This window comes from Phascolarctos cinereus, unplaced genomic scaffold (genome assembly GCF_003287225.1).
Source record: "Phascolarctos cinereus isolate Bilbo 61053 unplaced genomic scaffold, phaCin_HiC Scaffold_8;HRSCAF=390, whole genome shotgun sequence".
NCBI lineage: Eukaryota > Metazoa > Chordata > Mammalia > Diprotodontia > Phascolarctidae > Phascolarctos > Phascolarctos cinereus.
This window is the reverse complement of record NW_027556291.1, coordinates 21,421,634-21,439,395: the sequence shown is the minus strand read 5'-3', so window position 1 is coordinate 21,439,395 and position 17,762 is coordinate 21,421,634. Positions and strand designations below refer to the sequence as shown.

Below are 17,762 nucleotides of genomic sequence, written 5' to 3'. Positions count from 1 at the left end.
TATAACTAAGGTAGACTTTTACCTTGAGAAGCCTTAGTATGGGACCAGTTCTCTTGGTTTTCTGCTCTCAGGTGTTTTGGCGTTTTGTTTTAACTCCAACTGTGTCATCATGTATTTAGGATTATGGAACTATATTCCAGTTATTTCTCAGTAATTACCTAATTTGTTAAAGTTATATTCATAATTCTTTCTTCCAAGATTCTAGCCATTCCTAACTTGGAGTTACAGATGAATTTAAATAGTAGGGTTATCCAGTACCTCCACCAAATCATTAAAAAATATTAAATACCAAGATGGGCCTACTGCTTCCTAATTAAACAACCCTTGTTATGCCCTCTTACTCCTCTCCCATGTTGACATAAAACCCTGACAACAATGCTATCTGATGTGTGATGGTTGCATCTGAACTTGAGAGGAGATGTTGCCACTAACACTACCTTAAAAATTGGTGTAGCCAGTGGAAGGGCATTTTCCTTTAGGAAAAGATTTGCGTGCTTTGTGAAACACAACTATTTGATAACAATTGGGCTCATGTTTTATTTTTGTCTTGCAGGGTTTGGGTGCAACAGGGGTAAGCAGGCCCACAGAATCTGTTAGCACCATGACCATGGACCAACATACCCAAGTGGAAGAGGAGAGATTCTTTCACTCACCCCTGCCTGGACAACACAGACCAAGGTAAACGTCACTGGTGGTTGGGTCTTCGTTTTTTAGAATTTTATTAATTTTTTCATTCAATTTTCTTTTATTTTTCGGTCTGAATTCTCTCTCCCACCTCTGACGCTCCTCCTCCTCACTCCTCCTCCCCACCATTGAGAAAGAAAAAAAAAATAAAACCAGTTGCAAACATGTATAGTCAAGCAAAACAAAAGTTGGTCTTCTTAAAGAAAACTTTACATAGATTAGAATATGGATCTACTTGGATCTTCTCCTCCCTCTCCACATCCATGACACCCAATGCCTGATAGCACAACAAGGTAGACCAGGAGCAACAAAGTGATTTGAGGCGAGGAAATGCTAGGACTGATCAACCACATGTCATTGTCTTGACAATTAAGAAGTGAAATAAGGGGAGATGCAATGTCCATACCCCTAGATGTGTGCATAGGAAAACGCAGGTTCTCTTACTGCTTCATTTGATGGGTGGCCTCATAAGTAGCATAATCCAGGAGCTGGGTGAAAGCTCAGCTGCTCTAAACACAGATAGTTCTCACACTCTTGTTGGTCACTATTGGAGTTCTGATCTGAAACAAAACAGTAAAAATTTTCCTGGTTATCCTCTCCCTGACCCACCCTGTTACCCCAGATTTCCTAGACTTTAATGGCACAAGCAACTTCTACATATGCCAATGGCCAGAGAGTATGTTGTTGTTACTATTATTATTACATCAAAATTAATTAGAAGCCAGTAATTTCATGACTATGTACAACTTAAATCGTTGTTTCTCATGAATATATTTTCAAATCAACATTTCATCTTGTCATTTAGGAAGCATAATAATCGAAAGAAATAATGTTATTACTATTTTATTGCCCATGTAAACAATTTCATTTTCAGGGCAAACTGTTAGGATTTGAGCTTGCAAAGCCAATGATATGCTTCTGTAGCATGATTTTATCCATTTCTGGTGTGAATTTGAGTTAAGCCATCACTCTGCCATAACAAGGTTTCTAACATCTGAAGAACATAGAAGACATTGTTTTTCTTAGCTCTCCAGAAGGTTTACAATGGCTGCATAAATGCCCTTTCACTTACAGAACTTTAAACAAATACTTGGATGTGTGCTTTAGGGATGACATACCACGAATATCTTACGAAGACTTCAGCGAACCTAGTGCTGGAAGATCTGCCGCAGGCAAGCCTATGAGGAGAGACCCTGGGCATTCCGGCTTGTTTGTGGAACCTGGAACCTTGAAATACTACACATTAGTTGTTGAAGGCGAAAGCCATCCAACTAGCAGCGGACATCGACGAGGAAGATCTACGAGCGTTGGAAGGAAAGAGAGGCCTTCTCCCCAAGGTATGCCTGAGTGCTTTTGGCCCTTCGAAGGCAGTATGCTTAGCAAATTAAATTAACGACCTCCTGTCACTTCCAAAATGGTATCTGGTTCTTAGAAGGTAAACGTTGATTGGTGGTGAAAAACTGTTCTTTCAGCTATCAAGGTATAATCAAGAATTATGTCATCATTTGGCTATTTCTCATGGCTTTAGGGGAGATGAATCCTTTTTACTACATACTCAGAGGCTGGGAATCTAAGCCTCAGATTTTCAATTTCTTTATCTTGAACAGGGATAGGCAAAGAGCACCTGGCTGAGTGCTTAAGGATCCTGAGTGCATGAAACCAAGTGACAGATTTAGGCGCTATAACTTTGGGGTCAGAGCCTCACATAACATTGCCTGGATGTTATTGTTTATCCAAGCCCTTATATATCAAAATTAAAATGAATTTCTCTTCCCTCAGAAAAGGAACTACAGATTTCATTAAATGACTGACCTTTTTCCTCTCAGTAGTGCTCTTACTGCAGAAAGTAGTCAGAGTTTCTTATTTCTTTAGCTGTTTTGCTAAGGTTGGCTCATTGTTGTAAAGAGAATATTGCCACCTCCTTCTGAGGTCCTCATCTCCTGCTTTATCGATCTGTCTTCACAATTCTTCTGGAATATAACTCAGTACAAACAGAAAACTAAGCTGAGTGAACTCCCCAAAACTCAGCCACTCTAAAAGCATGTGGTCTCTTTGAGCACCAATATTCTGTATAAAATATCCCAAAATTCTTACTTGCATTTTTGTACATAAACTCTTGTGATCCAATTAACCACTGATCCATTAAAAAAAGAAAAAGAAACTTTGCCCATGAACACTGAATATTATGGCTCTGTAAATGTAAAAGTAGTTGAAATTTCTCAAATATTTATTGAACGGCTCCAGGGCACATAACACTGCACTAGATGCTAAAGCATTTACAAAATGAGGTACTCATTGTCTCATTTATCAGGAAGAGGGCAAAATTCAGTTATTTATTTTTACTTCTTGTTCAACATTTCAAATTTAAAGCAAATAATAATTCCATAGGTGTTTACTACCTTATACTTGGTGGCAAATTTTATCCTATGTGATACTAGCATTTATGTGAGAACACAGTATATGTATATGAATATTTATGTGTGCAAATATGAAAATGGGTATATATATACATTTATTAGAATGTATGACTCACCCCAATAAAAAGCACCTACATTTCTTTCTTAGACTTTCACCAAATTAGAGTGTTATAGAGAGCCATTTTTGTGTCAAGTGGGCACAGTACTCCTCGATAATATTAATTTTTCTGTAATAGTTATGACGTTGCATCTGAGAAAGTAAGAAACTGATGTACCAACTTTCACATTCCCTGAGAAAACTGCCGTGAACTCACCACTTAGAAATTTCAGTTACCCTGGGATAAATTAAATAATATCAGAAGTGACTTCCAAAGCAGCTTTCTTGCAGAGGAATAGTGAAGGCTTCTGCTTAGTTTTCACTTTGGAAATGTCAGTAAATAATCCCCTGTCTCTTGGCTCTTTTATTTTCACAATTAATGTCGTTGATGTCATGAGCAAGGTGTCCTGGTACTATTGCTGCTATTCTTTTATGTAGTTATTTCTAACAGGGAAGAGGATGTAAATGAATGAATGGCTGAGCACTATTAAGTAGTTACTGTGTCCCAAGAAGTAAGGTGGTGACCATGTGAATAGGGAGAAGGGGATGGATGTGAGAGTTGTTATGGAGGTAGAAATGACAAGATTTGGCAATATTACATATGCAAGTGAGTGAGAATGAGGAGCTGAGGATGACCCTGGGATTCTGAACCTGAGTAACTGGAAAGATGACAGTACCCTGGGCAAAAATTGGGAAGTCTGAAAGAATGAGCTTTGGGGGATAGATAATATTGAATATGAGATGCATACATGACATTCAGTTCAAAATATCCACAAAGCTATTCATGCCAGACTAGCTAGTCATTAGCAAAATGGATAATTAAAATCATGTGAGCTGGTGAGGTCACTTGAGAGATTATATAAGAAAAGAGGGCCCAGGATAGAGCGTTGGGCTATATCCATGTTTAGGGTATGTGAGATGGATGATAATATCTCAAATGGGACTGAGAAGGAGCAATCATATCGGTCAGAAAAGAACCAACAGAAAGCAGCATCATGAAAACCCAGAAAGGAGAAAGTATCCAGGAGGCAAGGGTAGTCATCAGTGTTGAATTCTAAAGATAGATTAAGAACGATGGCAATTGAAAAAAGATCATCAGATTTATCATTCAGAAGATCACTGTTAATTTTGTAGAGAGCAGTTTTAGTTGAATGATATAGTTGGCTACAAAGGGTTAAGAAATAAATGAAAGAGAAAGTAGAGGCAATGAGCATAGACTTTTTTTTTCCTAAGAGCTTGAGAAAGAAAGGGAAGAGAGATGTGGGAAAGCTTGTAGCCTGAGAGACTGGTACAGTCTAGTGAGGGATTTTTAAGCAATGGAGAGACTTGGATGGGTTTGTAGGTAGCAAGAAAGGAATCATTAAGTGGATAGAACACTGGCTCTGAAGTAAGGAGGACCTGAGTTCAAATCCAGCCTCAGACCAAACACTTGAGACTTACTAGCTGTATGACCCTGGGCAAGTCACTTAACCCCCATTGCCTAAACAAAAAACAAAAAAACAAGAAAGGAATCATTAGATAAGGAGAGATTGAAGGTTAGAGGGAAAGTAGATAATTGTAGAGACAATCTGCTAAAGAAGATGGCAGGGCATGGGATCAATGGTGCATGTAGAATGGTTGGTTTTGGTGAAAAGAAGGTGGCTAGAATAAAAGAGAGAATGGAGGATGATGTCAAGGTGAAATATCCCTGGGGCTATAAGCTAAATGAGCTGAATAGACCAGTCTGAGAGGAAGGGCTTCAGAGCAACTGAAGATGAACAGATGGGCAGCAAGAGAGAAGACTAGCCCAAGGTTAAGTAGCTGGTTAATGGCATGGAAGGAACCAGAAGGTGGGGCTTTCTACTTCCAGACCATTGCTCTTTCTACCATACCATGCTGAGTTTTAAATCTTTTCTTTAGTTTTAACAATAACTGTCATTGAATAATTATTTGAAAATAGGATTATGTGAAAAAATAGTTTCCAAAAGACATGACTTAGTCTGCATGTTTGATAGCCTAGATAGGCATCTCTCCAATTAAGAAAATCCACATACTGTAGCACAAACTTATTAATTATGTAGAAATGATTATTCAGTTAAAAAAAAAAGATTTACCATAAAATTCCTTTAATTCAGAGGGTCTTTAGCTTTTTTATGTCATGGACCCACTTTGGCAGTCTGGTGAAACCTACAAACTCTCAGAATCATGTTTTTAAATGCAAAAAAACCCCTCCAAAATAAATAAGATTACTAAGGAAACCTATTATATTGAAACACTCTTATCAATATATATATTTTTTAAATAAGTTCATGAACCCCTGGTTAGGAATCTATTTTTTTAAAAAGCTAGCCACCCTAATGCATTTCAAATGTTTCCCCCACAGAAGAATGTATGTTCCTTGAGTAGAGGGCTAGTTTCATTTTTATCTCTGAATCATCAACACTGAGCCCAGGGTCTTGGATGCAGTAAGGTCCTCAAGTGGGCCCTTTAACTGAATCCAAACTGGCTTTGTATATAGTCTGCTCCTAAACTATATACAAAACCGGAATCAACAGGATGCATCTCCAAATCAATCTGAGTAGCAAGGACAAGATGACTTTGAAGTTTTGATCCTTTTATTTGTTTCAACTAAAACTCCCTCCTGGTGCCGCCTTCCATTTTGATTATGAAATTTATCTGTTCGTTCAAAACGATTGTCATTAGTCCTGATGAAAACACAGATCCACCAGACACCAGAATTGATGATTTTATATTTCAAATATGGGACAGCGATTTAGAATTAACAACTCAAGAGGTTTGCAGAACTGCCAACAGCAAGAAAAAAAATTGAAATATTATAGCCGAGGAGGCACATAACAAAAATGATACTGTGAGAAGAAAGCTCTATGGTCACAATTCCTTTGAAACTCCATGTGTGGGACCAAGAATCCATTGACTGCCTGGTTGTGTTTTTTGTTAACTCCAAGAGTGCCCCAAGGAGCTGTGCAGTTGCCAACAAAGCAGGTCCTAGTGGTCCAGCCACTAACTCAGGTTTGAGCTGCCAATGCCGGTTCTAAGGGCTATATAAAATAGCTGAGTGCTTCAGAATTTAAGTCTTACTACAAGTTGTTGACAAAGTGTTTGGAGAACAAAACAGGGGCCTTCTCTCCATTTCAGCCTTGGCTGTGAAGGTCATGCATTCTATAACTAAAGCAACTAAGCCCTGTTGTTGATAAATATTGGTGATGACCACAAAATCATATTTTTTGTGATTTCCACTCATGAACTCATAATATTTCTCCATGCCATGCTATTGGATAATTACCAACATTTACATAATAGCCAACATTTACACAGCAGTATAAAGTTTGCAAAACACTTCACATATATTATTTCATTATAAACTTTGTTTCCCCTTCCCTCTTCCCAGCACTGTGCTCTTCAACACAGAAAACAATGAACTGCTTATCAAAAGGAATTAATCCTTGCATTACTCTGAATTTTATAGGCAAAAACCATAGGAAAATGAAGCTTTCATATCAGCAATGATTTTATTTGACATGTGCCCATTGACACTTGGAGCACTCAAAAGGATCACATCCTTTAAGGAAAACTCAAAGCATTAATTTACCTTTGAGAAATAAGGTACAAAGTATGATAGCACCTGGGGGCAGCTAGGTGGCTCAGTGAATCAAGCACTGGGCCTGGAGTCAGGAAAACATGAGTTCAGATGTGACCTCTGACACTTACTAGTTGTGTGACCCTAGGCAAGTCTCTTCACCTCTGTTCGCCTTACTGAACTGGAGAAGGAAATGGCAAACCACTCCAGTATCTTTACCAAAAAAACCCTGTTGATAGTATTGATGTGCTTATGTGGTCCATGGGGTCATGAACAGTCAGACACAACCCAGCAACACTAATAGCACCTAGTTCTTCCATCAGCTCTTTTCGGCTCTTCTCCAAGGTTGGACCCAAACCCACCTATTTTCCAGGGATTTGGGGTCCTTTTCAGTGTTGTCCCAGGGAGTTGCAATATACAACCTATTTCCATGTGCAAATTCAGACAGCTAAAGAACTTGGTAATTCTTTCTTACCCCCATAGGACAAAAGGATACATATGCAAATAAGCTTTGTAGAAGAGCCTGAGGTGTCTCATAATTTCCCAAGGTAGATATGCAAACTAACCTCTAATAATGAACCTGGTTTACATAAAGAAAAGGCAGAATAAAGAACAGTGATTTAAATGAATCTTTAGCTTCCTCCTAGGCCCAATTCAGTGGGATGCCTGAAGGAACCCTCTGCCTAAACCCAGGATTGTTATTTCTCTCCTCTTCCCTTTATATTCCCAGAATTTCTTATCTATGTAAATATCGTGTGTCCCTGGGAGAATACCATCTCCTCCAGGTGGGGACTCTGTGTGTATGTTTGTGTATATGTACACATTTGTAAACCTTTGAGTACCCATCTCCTCACATTGTATCTTTTGTCCATAGTAGGCTCTTAAGAACTACTAGCTATGTTGATTTGAATTGAAGTGAAAATTATTTTAGGGACAATGCAGCATTTCAGCGTCTACTAAGTAACTTTTAATTTGTTCAATTGATCTTCTGTTTCCATTTCTGCCTGCATATGCACCCACATATTTTCTTTATCTCACTATCAGATGTATTTTATGTGGGGGACTAAGATGCTTTTTGCAAAAAACTAGAGAAAAGCTTCAAATCTTTCTTTGTGCTAAATTGTCATCGAAAAACTTCCTGTTTTTGACACAAACATTAGCTCAGAATTTCCTCCCACAAGCACTGGTTTTATTTAATACCTCGAAAATTAGAAGGTGACAGAAAAAAGATAGAATATGTGATGTTGGCTGGATTTAAGAAATCACAGCCTGGAGATTTGTCTCTGACAACTAAGCACTGGTGTGCCAAAGCATCTGATCAGATGACGGTGGTTTTGTCAGGTTTAGCCATATTTGACATTTGATTCTGCTGACAATTTGAGATTGTGGCCCCTTGTGCCACAGTACCAGAATCTTTCTTTCAGTTGTTTTGCCTATTTATTGGTTTTTTATCAATATGTCCTGGAAGGTTAAACTTACTAACTCAATTGTATTTGATTTTTCTTTTGATTAATTTAACTCTTTTATTAGCTTTTTGATTCTAGGTAATTCTCAATGTTTCATGTAGAATCTTCCATAATCTTAAGGAAGGAAGGAAATACCCATTTGTTGAGTGCCTACTATGTGCTAAGCTGTTGACAAATATTATCTTACTTGACCTCATTTGAATGCTATAGATGATGAAACAATTGAGATAGGCATAGGGACCAAAGATAAAGAAAGCTCCCCGATGAAAAAAACTCCCTTTACCAATGCAAACTGGTACCAGGAAGATCTGGGTTCAAGTCTTGCCTCTGGCACATATTGCAGCTTAGTCTTAGAGTCGCCTACACTAGCACTTGTGATTTTCTCAGGGTCATATAGCCAATACGTGCCAGAGGCAAGACTTGAACCCAGATCTTCCTGGTTCTAAAGCAGACTCTTTATCAAACCTGCCATGTTATCCCTAATGAAACAATATCAATGTTATATATGTAGTCATTGAATAGCATAGCCTCTAAGTACTTAAAAGATAAGCTGGCAATCATAACAAAACCTAGACACTAATTATTGAGAATTTCAACAGTACTCTTTCATTCTTATACGAATCTATCAGAAAGCTGTATAGGAAAAGTATTAAGAATCTCAGGAGAATACTAGCAAAATTAGATATAATAGACCTTTGGGGATTATTGAATGGAATTATTAAGGAGAATACTTATTTTTCTACATTATAAGGCACTTAAAAAATTTTGACCACCTGATGAAGACTTAAAGGATATATGAATGCAAAAAGGTAGAAATATTAAAAACCTTATTAAGAAATTATAACATAATAAAAATTATAGTTGATAAAGTAAATAATGAACAAAGAGACTTAAATATAAACTAAATAATGTTATCTTAAAGTATGAGTATGTCAAAGAACAAATCATAGAAGCAAATAATTATATTAAAAATGATAATTAAACATCTCAAAATTTGTGACACAACTAAAGTCATTATCATATTTATTAATGCATATATTAATACATGGGGGAAAGAAAAGAATATTGAATATGTAATGTTTTTGCATTAGAAAATCAACAAGTTGATAATTCCCAAGGCTAGATAGTTGCATTACAATAGGGGAAGATAACACATATATGAGAGTGTTTTGGTTTGGGAAGCCACAGAGATGATGAGTAGAGTCATAGAGCATTTGATTGTCATAACCTCTGTAGGGACGGCAGTGTTGATTTGATTTTTTTTCTGGAGCTAGAGTTGTAAATGGAAGGGGAAGGCGGGTGAAGATGTCCTAGAAATGCAATGCAGGGGCGTTGGTCAGGCTAGAAAAGGTGATGGCTCACCAATCAGAAGGACAGGTGGATGGGGTGGGTTGGTGGAGTTCCAGGTAGGAAAAGGAGTGAAGTCAAATGGAGTCAGCAAGCCCTTATTAGCACTTACTCTGTGCCATGCACTGTGCTAAGCACTGGGAATACAAATACAAGCAAAAAGAAAGGTGGTAATTCCTGCACTTAAGGAGTTTGCATTCTAAGGGGCCAGGAGAGGAAGACAGGGAGGGGGAGCAACACATAGAAGAGAGCTGAAAAGTGGGGAAGGGAGGTGATGGTGGAAGCCAGAGCACAGGATAGTGGCATGAGGAATTAATCACTTTGAGCATACTGGGAATTAAAAGATGGGTCAACATTAGAAAAACATAATAAATTGTATTAATAGTGCGTTATTAAAAATCACATGAGTATAGTAATAGACATGGGAAAAACCTTGACAAAATAGAGGTCTCATTTATATCATAGACACTAAAAAATGACAGGAATGAAAGTCTTTTACTTTAATAGGATCCAAAGTCTTTATCTAAAACAAGAACTAGCATCATTTGTAATAACAAATACTAATAGTTTTCCCAGTAAGTTCAGAGGGAAAACAAGGCTGAACGATACCTTCACTGCTATTTGACATAGTTGTAGAAATGCTATCTATAACAATACATTGAAGAGTTTCTTAGTAAGAGAACCCACCTGTAATTAACAGAAGAGAAGCAGCTAGGTGGTATCATAAATAGAGCTCTGGGATCTGAGTTCAAATTCAGCTTCATACACTTACAAGCTATGTAACCCTGGGCAAGTCATTTAAGCTCCGTCTTCCTCAGTCTCTTCAACTGTAAAATGCGGGATAGTATAAGACTTTCTTCCCAGAGTTATTGTAAGGATCAAATGAAATTATATTTGTAAAGTACTTTGCTTTGTCCCTGGTACGTGGTATGTCCTTAAAAATGTGCATTCCCTTCCTGTCCCTGACCCACAGTAGATAAGTTGTAGAGTTGCCCAAGGCTCAAAGATTTGCTCATGTTCTCACACACGACCTTCTAAGTGCCAGGGATGCAACCCCACTATACCATGATGCCTACTAGTTGTAACAGTAATATAAAAAATAGAAATGGAGGGAAACATGGTCAAAGTAGAGGTATGTACAATTATTTCTATTTACAAATGTTTCTGTGCTTTTCTTAGTGAACCCAAGAGAACTTGCAAACAAGTTAATTAAGACAATAGCTTCATTAAAGTATAATACAAATCTACAAAATTATCAAATTTTCTCCACATTATTAATACAGCCCAGGAGATAGGAAAGTAAATTTCATTTGACATAAAAAGATAATATCTGGGAATTAACTTACCAAAACATACATAGGAGTGTGCCTACAAAATAATTTTTACAAAAATAAAGGACCTAAGGGGACAGCTAGGTGGTGCAGTGGATAGAGCACTGGCTCTGAAATCAGGAGGACCTGAGTTCAAATCTGGCTTCAGACCAAACACTTGACACTTACTAGCTGTGTGACCCTGGGCAAGTCACTTAACCCAATTGCCTAAAACAAAAAAAATAAAAATAAAAATAAAAATAAATAAATAAATAAAAGACCTAAGTAAAGAGAAATTCAGCCTAGGGAAAAAAAAAGACTTAGCAGAACATGATAGCTATCTTTAAGTATCTGGAGGACTGACACGTAGAAGAGGGATTCAAGGTGCTCTATCTGAGGGAGAGAAATAGCAGAAGAGCCAGAAATAAAGGGCCGAAATTGCAAAGAGTCAAACTTGACGTTAAGCCAACAAAACCTTCCTAACAATTAGAGAGAGAGAGAGAGAGCTATCTAGATATAAAATACTTGCTACGTGCCAGGCACTGTGCTAAGTACTGGAGATACAAATAACAAGCAAGCCAGCAAGATAGGCCCTTCCCTCTGGGAACTTCCATTCTAATGGGGAAGAGCTGGAAAGGAGTGTGGAGGGTTCTACACATGGCAAGATGGAGTGGAGATGACCAGAAAGTGGCATGGAGGCCTGGTTCTGGACGAAGAGATGACAAAAGCTCATCTATCTGAGCTGGGGGACAAAAGGAGCAGAATCCAATGCTGCCTAGGAAGGAGGGAGGCCATTGATGGTTGGAGCATGGGCAGTCTGGTAACTAGATGCTTGGGCTGAAAAGCCCCCGATTAGGTGACCCTGGAACAGAGTCCAAAATTGTGGGGGAGCAGGAGACGGGGCAGAAGGAGATCCGAATGGTGGCCAAAGTGCAGGCAGTAGGGTAAAAAGACAGCTAGGAACACTTAGAGCTATTGGAAAGGACTGCCTTGGGAGGAAATGGGGTCTTCCTAATAGGAGGTCTTAAAGTTCAGGTTGAATAGATGACTATTAAGGTCTTTGCCTAGTCCTTGCTCTAATCTCTCTCCAGACAAACTGTAACTGCCTGTGAGACATTTCAAACTGCATGTCCCATAGGCGTGTCAAACAACATGTCCAAAATACACTTTATTATCATTCACCAAAATTAAGTTTTGCTAAACATCATATGCTTTATAACACGATGAATTCCAAGTGGATAAATTATTAAGATATAAAAAATTAGAGGCAAATAGAAGGTTTTATCTTTTACAATGGTAGATAGAAGAAAGACAAGGAGAGAAGACATCATCAAAAGTAAAATAGACTATTTTGATTAAATAAAATGTAAACATTTTCATCCGTGGAATATCAATGCATCTGGAATCACAAGGAAAGGTACAGTTTAAGGGAAAATATATTTGTACTAAATATCAGACAAAAGTCAGACTTTCAATGTCAGCAGGGAATTTACATAAATCTGTAAAGTTAAAGTCATTCCCTCATGGACAAATGGTCAAAAGACAAGAATGATGAGCTTTCAAAAGAAGAAATACCAATAATATGACCTGAAAAAATGTTTACAGTCACTAATAATTAGAGAAATGCAAATATAAAGAACCCTGAGGTATCAACTAGCATTCTTTTTTGCTCAGAAAATTGCTAAAAGAAGAAAAAACTTATTTTTAAGTGACTGTGGGTCCACAGATATTCTAATTTACTCCTAATGTAGAAGTGAGTTGCTCCTATCATTCTGGAAGACAATTGGAATTACATAAGAAAATTTACTAAATTGTTCTTACCCATTGGCTCACTATATAGTCCAAGAAGTTTGTTGATAGCAAGAAAAGATCCATATAAACAAAAATATTAATAGCAGCATTATTTGTGATAGCCTACAACTAGAAACAGTATATTTGTTTAATGACAGGAGAGTAGCTGGACAAATTAGTGTATATTAATGTCATGGAATATTATTGAAATATAAGGAACGATTTGTATGAAGAATTCACAGGGGAAAAATGAGAATATTTGCCTGCAGTTCTACACACAACAATATCTTCCACTGCAGTAAAGTCAATAAAGTTGGCATGGAGAGGCAATAGAACTCTGATCAAATACCGCAACAACAGTTAATGTTAATGATGCCACACCAAATAAAAGGACACATCTTTCTTTCCTAGTGATAAGTGATAATATAGCTTTTGGGAAGAATTTCCTTTCAAAGATCTTTGTTTGGCTATTTGGTGGAAACTATCTATTGTGTAAGAGCTAAATATATCATTAGATTTTTGAAATTGCAATTCTCACATAATACAAATCTTCTTAAATGTTCAAGCTATTCCTTTGAAGGAATGACACAGGCCATATGGAACTTTAGGATTATGTTTATATAACACCAAAAATCTATAAAGACAGAAATATTTTGTAAACTATAGGGATACCTTATGATATAACACTCAACATGTGGATAAATGTGAACACCAGTATCATGACTAAATGTTTCAGTTGTGTACCATCTACCTCTTTAGCATCATCATTTGGTGGTGGTAAAGGTAATAGTACTCAGCTATTTAGGATGAGAAAGGATCTGTTTTCAAGGCTGTTTTACATATCCAAGATTTAATGGTATACATGAAGATTGGGCAAGGGTAAGACATATGGAAAGCTGGGGTAATAAGAGTTCAGACCACATTCTTTTTATTTTTTTTAGTAAGGCAATTGGGGTTAAGTGACTTGGCCAGAGTCACACAGCTACGAAGTATTATGTGTCTGAAGCTGGATTTGAACTCAGGTCCTCCTGACTCCAGGGCTGGTACACTATCCACTGTACCACCTAGCTGCTCCCCCAAATACTTTCTTAAAAGCAGAAAAATAACTACTAAGAAAAATGGAGGAAGAAAGAATTAAACTCATGTAGTTCTTGTCATTGATAATGCAGAATCGTCCTATATGCAGCACTTATTTAGACCACCAACGCAACTGCCAGATCTTACACTGGATTTGTTTTGTTCACTTTTATTATTGAACAAGTACTACTTAATTCGCTCTAGATTTGTAATTAACAAATTGGCTAACAAAGTCTTGTCATGGCCATCATTTAGATATTATCTTCATCCTTGTTATGCCTTGATCATAATAGATCAGAGTAGAAAATGAAGACTAAAAATCACAATTATTCTTTTAAAAAAAGAATGGCACCATCATTCCCCCAATTTCACAAACCTCAGCATAGCTATTATTTTCTTTGCTTGTTGCCTTTAACCTGAAGTGCCTGTTTACAGTTCTTGTTCCAGAACCTCTGAATTGTTTTGCAGACTGAAGAAGCTATTTATTTGAGTATTTATTTGTTCTAGATATAGCACCATTCCTCAAGGTCCTGTACAGTTAACTTAGAAATTAATGAATATGTCATTGTGTCAGTTGAAAAGAAAGATGAGATAAAAAGTTTCATTAATTTCAAGTTTCCTTTGTCATTCTCAAGAATCTTAAGTAGGAAATGTCGTTCCTGTGAAAATGAATAATTGTTTGCTGAATATTCTTCCATGTTGGCCAAACCCTCAGGTCTGAAAATCTTGCTCTCCACTGGCTGACACACAAATGCTGTCCATCAGAAGGAGAAACCTTCATAAAAAGCAACCAGAATTTCCTGCCAAAACATTCTTACTACTGCTGCTCAGAGAAAGCTTTCTGGTGGCATGACACAGTATGCCCTTTGTGCACATTAACAGCTTTCACTTTGGAAAATCATTACACAAAATTGGCAGTTGTGTTCTTTGGGTTTGTTTATTTTTTGTAACCCATGTTCTGGCATTTATGAAATTTCTCTGCATTGATTGGTGCAAATACACTCCAAAGCCCAGCAAGTGCTTGGACAAGAGGGAAATGTGTTGACAAACTAAACTTCTCTCTCCTCCTCTTCTCAAGTCTGGAGAGTAATGCTTTTTATGTCCTGAGAGATAAAGGATATTGTTGAACAAAAGCTAGTATCAGAGTCCATGGGTGAAGGCATTGTTCCCATCTCACTACAATTTGCATTTTCATCTTTAGGAACTGCCACAGTGAATCAGAACCACGTTCCACTCAGTCCACAGTTCTATTGCTATTAGCAACCCCCAACCTCCCCCATCCCCACCGAGGGTTATCCCCCCCTTGACATTAACCTGAATAGTTAGGTAGGTCCCAGAATCTCTCAAGCCATTTATGATTCTGTCCTTTATAAATTTGTCCCAATTATTTTGGAATCCATGATATATAGATATAGATATAGATATATGTGCCACCCTTCGACTATGGAGTTCCATACACTTATTTGAAGCACTATTTGCCTTGATTTGTCCAAAGTATGTCTAGCTCAAGTTTCAAAGGATTTGCTGCATTCTGGAAAACTTCAAATAGCTTTGCATCATAGTAGTAGGCTTATCTGCTTCCAAAATGTATAACCACCAGTCAAGACCAGTTAGAAGTAGAACTTCAGCTTTTCCTTGAACTAGTGTCATGAGAATTGTGGGAATTTCATGGTGAGTGGGAAAAGGAGATCACTGGGATATCAACTCATTTCGATTCACAGTTCAACATTCTTAGCTGGAGTCAAAGTGGAATACTTAGCTTGGTGTTTGTTGGGATCAAGTGATCTTGATTCACCACCCTTTTTGATAATAATCTAAAAACAACCCAGGGTGAAATTTAGACTATGTCTAGCCAGTATAAATAAACTTGTCTCTTTAGTCTGATCGTTCACATGTGGTCAAACTGGAAAATCATCACAAGAAGTTAGAGCTGGAATTTGAAAAAAAAAAACTGTTAAGCACCAAAGATGGAGCTTGAACCCAAGTTGATTCTAAGTCAACTGCTTTTTCCACTGCTTTTACTCCATGCTGCCAAGCGTATGAAGATAACCTGAATAGTCAATTATAGAGTCAATTTACTAGATACTTCCAAAGATATATCAAGATACTTACTTATGTTTTTTCTATTTTCATCCAGATGGTTGGCATCATAGAGTAACAGTTTCAGACCCAGGTAGACATTATTCTTAACCTGGGATTTTCTAGTGATCTAATGAAGTGAGAAAGTCTTATTCTAAACCAGCCAAGCTGATATTTCATAGTCCCAACTCCAAGAAAGTTATAAGAATTAAAATGATTCGAGATACTGCCTAAAAAGGGGATTGTGGAATTATTAGGGCCATTTCTGCCATCTCAATCAGGAGTTCTATGCTTGGGTTAGGATGATACTGACTATTCAAAGCCTAGCTTTTAGCACAGTGCCTGCCACATAGTAGGTGCTTTACAAATGTTTACTGACTGACTGATGTGGATTTTCATATAATTGTGTGATGATGTATTGAGTGTGTGATGTAATTGTGTGCCTGATTTCTTGAATGAGTATACAAATAATTTATGTGTAAATAGTAATTGAAGCAAAAAAAAATCTATTTGACTCCTGCAGTGACATTTAGATATGACTATGCTGTGAAAATATGAGATCTTACTCTAACATAGGTCCTGGTGCTTGATGTGGCTTTGATGTCAGAGCATCTAGCTTTAAATTCCAGCTCTGCTGCTTTCACTACCCACAAGACTTTGGGCCAGTCACTTCATCTCCTCCACCTTCATCTTCCTCCTTGGTAAAATGAGTGGATTGGACCAGATAAGCTCTGAGGTCCCCTATATCCTATGACCTGCCCAGGATCACACAGATAACAGATGGTGGTGCCAACACTTGGATCCAGCTCATCTGACTTTTAGGGCCAACCTTTTTCAGACAGTTGTCGTTGGGTGACAGAGGGTTCGAGTGTTAATAACCCACATAGGCAGACACATGGAGGCAAAGTAATGGAAAAATACATAGAAGGAAATCAAATTCAAGGCAAAGAAAATGGATCATAAATCTAAATGACTGTTGTTCTAATTATTCCTCTTTAAACAGATTATTCCAATCACAAAAGAACTAATAGAATGAAAGAAAGTGACTAATGGAATCCCCATATGTACTGAGCAAGTGATGACAAATGGATAAATTCTCCCTTTAAAAATATTTTATCATTCACTATTTTCTTTCGTTTATCAAATGAAGACTATTAGTCAGTAAAATGTTTAATCAATTAGTGAAAAACCAAATGAGCCTGTCAGTGTAGTCACTGAGCATATAATTTGTTTCTCATAATTATCACTAACAGTGAAGATTCGAATGGCTGAGTAAAGGAATTCTGGTAAGGTGTTAGGGCACTGTTAGCATGACTTATTCTCAGGAGAATAAGGTAGCTGGGCAGCTTCTAATATTTTTTTCCTCCTAATAACTTGAGCCTTAAACAAATAGGCTCCATACCTAGTCTCCGCCTGGCATTTGGAAAGCTGTGTGTTTCTGCCTGGAGTTGACTCACAATCTAGACGGCTGTTTTATGTGCTTGGTGATGATAATGCGCGTTGACAAGGTCAAAAAGATAATCCCCCGAAGTCAGGTTTACAATATTCCTGGCTTATTGGTTGGGTCCCCAAAGCCACTGAATGAAAGACACAGAAGCTTCCTGTCCCGTTGGGCTGTTGCTATTTGATTAAATGGATGTCTTGAGTGAAGACTGCCCAAAGTGCCATCATTTGGGAGCCTTTGTTTTTAAATCCCTGTTCTATCTTCTCTCCCTCTCTCCCTCTTACTCCCTCCCCCCATCCCCTTCCCAGGTTATTGCTGTTATCCAATTTCCTCTGTCCTAGCATTTAATTTACTAGGTCCAGAATTTGCTGTGATTTTCAGATAGTTATCTGAGTTTCTGTAGCCAGCCTGTGACATTTTTAATATGGGCCAAACGTATCGCTGATAAAACAAACTTTTATATATATTGCTTT

General features: G+C 37.5%; 1 protein-coding gene across 1 annotated transcript in view; it reads left to right on the top strand.

Moving 5' to 3' along the window:
- The window catches only part of LOC110193009 (connector enhancer of kinase suppressor of ras 2-like), a 556,515-nt gene that overhangs the window by 371,255 nt on the left and 167,498 nt on the right, over positions 1–17,762 (top strand). Inside the window, exons 10-11 of the mRNA XM_078147936.1 lie at positions 554–678; positions 1,792–2,021. Coding sequence (XP_078004062.1) covers positions 554–678; positions 1,792–2,021 — 355 coding nt within the window. The remainder of the gene's footprint in view (positions 1–553; positions 679–1,791; positions 2,022–17,762) is intronic.